At 56.0% G+C, this 4,601-nt stretch overlaps 1 protein-coding gene and 1 long non-coding RNA gene across 5 annotated transcripts in view; one reads left to right on the top strand and one right to left on the bottom strand.

Moving 5' to 3' along the window:
• Positions 1 to 1,320: 1,320 nt before the first annotated feature.
• The window catches only part of Mypop (Myb related transcription factor, partner of profilin), a 13,818-nt gene continuing 10,537 nt past the window's right edge, over positions 1,321 to 4,601 (top strand). Inside the window, exons 1-2 of one of the 2 annotated variants that reach the window (XM_031385508.1) lie at positions 1,321 to 1,422; positions 1,903 to 2,683. In XM_031385508.1, the coding sequence (XP_031241368.1) occupies positions 2,173 to 2,683 (511 nt within the window). In that variant the 5' untranslated portion in view covers positions 1,321 to 1,422; positions 1,903 to 2,172. The remainder of the gene's footprint in view (positions 1,423 to 1,902; positions 2,684 to 4,601) is intronic. The other variant, XM_031385507.1, reaches the window with a different exon arrangement.
• LOC116101730 overlaps positions 3,166 to 4,601 on the bottom strand; it is an 11,758-nt gene continuing 10,322 nt past the window's right edge. For 2 of the 3 annotated variants that reach the window (XR_004122909.1, XR_004122911.1), the window contains one exon: positions 3,166 to 3,478. This is a non-coding gene — a long non-coding RNA (uncharacterized LOC116101730). Of the gene's footprint in view, positions 3,479 to 3,896; positions 4,334 to 4,601 lie in introns of those variants that run through there. The other variant, XR_004122912.1, reaches the window with a different exon arrangement.

Raw genomic sequence — 4,601 nt, forward strand, 5'->3', positions numbered from 1 at the left:
CGAACCACACGCACACACACACCAGAAAATTTCTCCCTTTTATGTGTGTATGAGTGTTTTGTCTGCTTGTATGTTTGTCCACCACGTCCATGCCTGGTGCCAGCAGAGGGCACCAGTGCTGGAGCTAAGGACGGTTATGAGCCCCGCGTTTGGATACAGAGATCCTAACTCTGGTGTTCCCGGGAGAGATCTTTAACTGCTGTGCTATCTTTCCTGCCCGTCCTCTCTGCTTCGGGTCTTAAAATGTCACCTTTTCCTTATTTGTGACGTCGGCACATACCTTGTCGTATTTGTGCTAGCCTCGCTGGTGGCTGCAGCGATATTGTTGCTGCAAGTTCAATGCCAGCCTGGGATTATTTAGTGAGATGCCCTCAAACAATTTTTTTGGTATTGAGCACGATTTGCCTTTTATATGGATGGCACCTTGATCTGTATGAGAGCTCATATGTAACTGTCGGGATAGATGAATGAAGCGCCGTTTACCCAATGACCTTGAAACTGCGGGCACGGAAAATGTTCACAAGGCTGAACTCAAGTGACTCAGCCGTGCGGCCATCTAGTTCATTCAAGCGGTGCTCTCGATTCACTCCTGCTTTGCGCTTTTGATTAAAATGGGCCGTAGCTAGGATCTCCATCCCCACCCTTCAAGAAACTCCTGCCTTTGAACTCCCTCTCCGAGCCATGACGTCAAGTTGTGGACAGGGGGCCTCCCGGGCACGATTGGGAGGTTGCTGGATTGCTATGGTTACCGCCTCCTCATGGGCGGATATCATCTCCATGATGCCCCGCCTCAATCCGTAGGAGGTAGTTCCCCAGTGATCCTGCGCAGAGGGGGATTGGGCGTGGCCAAGGAGGTTTCCTAACGCCTCCCCAGCCCCCACCCACGCAGTTGTCATGGAAATGAGGCTCTTCTCCCCTTTCTCAAAATAAAAGACTTCACTTAGCGGGGAGAGTAGGCTAGAGGACTACTCAAAAGGAAGAAACTTCGCTTGGTCCTAGCGCGCTCTCCAGCATCTCCTCTCTCCCTCTTTGCTGCGCCCGCACTAGGATTCAGTCCTGGGTACCGTAGCGGGCAAGTTGCCAATGGCACGCATGCGCGCTGTAGGTAGGCACATGCGCAATTGGGCATGAGAGCCCAGGGACCCTACTTCAGCGCTAAATATGCGCCTGCGCAGCTGTGTCCTTCTGGTAAAGCAAGACGACGGGAAATTCTGCGCTTGCGCCGTGCTGGGAGGCAAGGCTCAGAGGAACGCAGTTCTGTCAGGGTGTCTGGAGACCGTGTTCGGCCGGCGCGCATGCGCCTTGGCTCTCGATGCTACTGGGGGCGGGGCCCAGAGGGGGAGGGAGAGGTGGGGGGGGAGGGAAGAGGCCGCAGATGCCGAAGCCCTGACCCACCGGCAGGCAGGGGCTGCGGCGGCGCCGGTGAGTGACCCGCGGCCCACCTGGGGTCCCCATCCTCTGTGCTCCATCACTCTTCCTGGAGTCCAAAAAAGCCTCGAGGGTCCCCCCTCTTATCTCGGACCCCCGTTATCTCCACAACTCCTTTTCCGGCAATCCCAGCACCCCCATAATCCCTGCAGACCCCCAGCTTTAATATTTTGCCGTCTTGAGGGGCTCCATTTCCTCTTTATTCCTAAACAGACTCTCTCAGGGACTCTAGAACAGACACCCACTGCCCTGGGAAACCCCACCCCCCACCCCAGCGCTCCCCTCTGATCTGGATGCCCCCGGTCTGCTGCATTGCCCAGTTGGCATCACTTCCCAGCATCATGCATGTTCGACCCCCAGGGCATCCTCGATACTCTTGCCCTGTCCTGTTCTGCTGCGCCCCCGTTCTCCTCTAACTCCTGCGGTGGCACCCTTTTCTCTTCCACTTTTGCTCATTTCCCTCCATCCTTCCAGACTGTCCGTCCCCCCAATACCCATCAACTCCTCCGCGAGGCACTAGCGGCCGCGTGAAGCACAAGATGGGCACTGGGCGGGTGTCACCTACGAGGAAGCACCTCTGATTGCACTCAGCACCTCGCCGCTCCCATCACCACAGGGGACCAGAGGAGCCCGTGTCGGGGCGACACGGGGACACCGAGCCACCGCCAGCGCTGTTCGCCCTTTGCCCGCAGAGCCGGCGCCCCCCATGCGCCAGGCAGCCGATCGGTGGCGTCTGGGGGCGCCATGGCCTCGGCGACCGCGGCGGCGGCGCCGGGCGAAGCGGAGGAGACCACCCGACTCCGCAAGCCGCGCTTCTCCTTCGAAGAGAACCAGATCCTGATCCGGGAGGTGCGCGCCCACTACCCTCAGCTCTACGGCGCGCAGAGCCGTCGGGTGAGCGTGGCCGAGCGGCGGCGAGTGTGGGACAGCATCGCCACCAAGATCAACGGCATCACCAGCTGGAAGCGCACGGGCCAGGAGGTTCAGAAACGTTGGAACGACTTCAAGCGCCGCACCAAGGAGAAGCTGGCCCGCGTGCCGCATTCCACGCAGGGCGCGGGGCCCGCCGCCGAGGACGCCTTCTCCGCGGAGGAGGAGACTATTTTCGCCATCCTGGGGCCGGGTGTGGCGGGGCCGGGGACTGGCGCTGGGGCTGAGGAGTCCCCGGCAGCCGCCTCCTCACAGCCGCAGGCTTCAACCGCTAGTACACAACGGTATGTGTTGTCAGAGGACCGCAGGCAGGATCGACGGGCAGGTGAGTCCCAAAGCCAGCTTCTTTAACAACTGCAAACACTCCATCGCGTAGTTCACGCCCAGATCTGTCAGGCGTGTTCACCACATTCTCGCTAAAAACTAGGAGATCGGTGCTGTCAGTCCCATTATGGAGCTGGGGCTTTAAGGTCAGAGAAAGGAAACGACCTAGATGTGGTGCCTGTGATTCTCCTGTTGAGAGTTGAAGGTGGAAGAAACGGGAGTCCAAGGCTAGCCTGTGCTACATGAGGGTTGGCTCAAAAGGGTTTGGAAGGGCCGTCTGGGGGTGTCCTGTTTAGAGTACTTTCCGAGCTTCCAGGGGTTCCAGGTCAGATTCTGACTGCATAGACGACCCGTGTGGGTGGGTAGCACATGATTTGGAGTCTGGACACCTGGGTTATCCTTGAGTGCATAGTGAGTTAAAGGCAAATCTGAGCTCTGTGAGATCCTGCCTCCCAAAAATAATGTAAAAGACAGAAGAGGAAATGGGTTGTCTCTGGTGGTTCTACAGCCACTTGGTAATTGTCAGAGGTAGACATGGAACCAGTCCCGGGAGACCTGGCTCAGGATCCATGGCTGGAGTGTTATCAGCCAGGCGGGATTTCAGTAGGTGGGTGGGACTGGTCTTTTCTCCCCGTTCCTGTGGAGGTCTGAGGTAGGAGAATCTGGGAGCTCAGTGCCTGCCTTGGGCTGCAGTGTGCACTCAGTACCAGTGTCAGTCTCTTCTGGAGACCTTGCAGCAAACCAGTGGAGAAAAGGCAGGTTAATGCTAGGTTGCTTGACCAGCATGCCTGGGGCCCTGAAAGTAAATGGAGAGAGAGCTGGGATGCCAGGAGAGTTCTGTGCAAGGGAGTGCCTAGAGGCAGAGTCCAATCTGAGTGTTAGCCACATTATTGTCATCTCAGTAAATCCATGTACACTCACTTCTTTCTGTTGCTGCTGAACAGAGATGAAAAGTGGGTTTCCCGCTCCGAGGGATTCTGTGAACAGTGGGTGAAGTGACCCACTGTTTGCTCCAGCATCTGAGTGCATGGCTAGCCTGAGTAATGGTCAACAGTGGATGGTCCATGCTGCTTCACCACTGTAAGCCAAGGCTTGGAGAAGTCTAGTGACTTCCTCAAGGTCATGCCTGCAGAGCTGCTGTGGAGATGTCCCTCTGGTCAGCCTTCACTCTGGAATTCTTTGAGACAGGGTCTTATTATCTACCCTAGGCTGGTTTCGAACTCACTGTGGAGGTGAGGATGACCTTGAATTTGTAATCCTCCTGCCTCCACCTTCCTAGTGTTGGGATTCCAAGAATGTTCTATCATGCCTGGTTTATGCAGCACTGGGGAGAGAACCCAGAGCTTCCTGCATGGTAGGCAAGCACTCTTCCCACTGAGCTATGGCCTCTGGGCTATTTTTCTCAATAGCTCTTCCCTTAGATGCCTGCCCTAGGCTGACACAAGTCAAGAGTTGACACAGTTCTCTGGTGGAGAAAAGAGTGACTCAGGATGACAGGCCTAGAATGGAGAACTCAGGGCCTGAGGCAACTAGAGGGATATCTGTGACCCAGTCGTGGAAGTATGTAGAGGGCTGAGGGCTGGCTTCTGGAAGGAGATGGTGTCAGAGCTGACACACACAGCGTGGAGGAGGAAGGGCTCGGAGAGTCATCCTGAAAGGAGGAAAGGTATGAAGGCAGGAGACTCAAGGAGGGTTGGGAGAGGTTGGTTGAATTGGAACCAAAAGATTACAAGGAAGACTTTTTAAAATTATTTTAAGAGGTGATCAGAGAGATAGGCAGGAGCTAGACCGTGTTGAGTGAAGGTGAAAGGCTTCAAGTATGTGAGCCTTGTGTGGTGGTGCATGCCACTAGTGAGGGAGAGGCAAGAGGATCAGGATTTCCCTTGGCTAGCCTGGGCCATATGAGAGCGAGTATCCAA

This window comes from Mastomys coucha, unplaced genomic scaffold (genome assembly GCF_008632895.1).
Source record: "Mastomys coucha isolate ucsf_1 unplaced genomic scaffold, UCSF_Mcou_1 pScaffold21, whole genome shotgun sequence".
Taxonomy (NCBI): domain Eukaryota; kingdom Metazoa; phylum Chordata; class Mammalia; order Rodentia; family Muridae; genus Mastomys; species Mastomys coucha.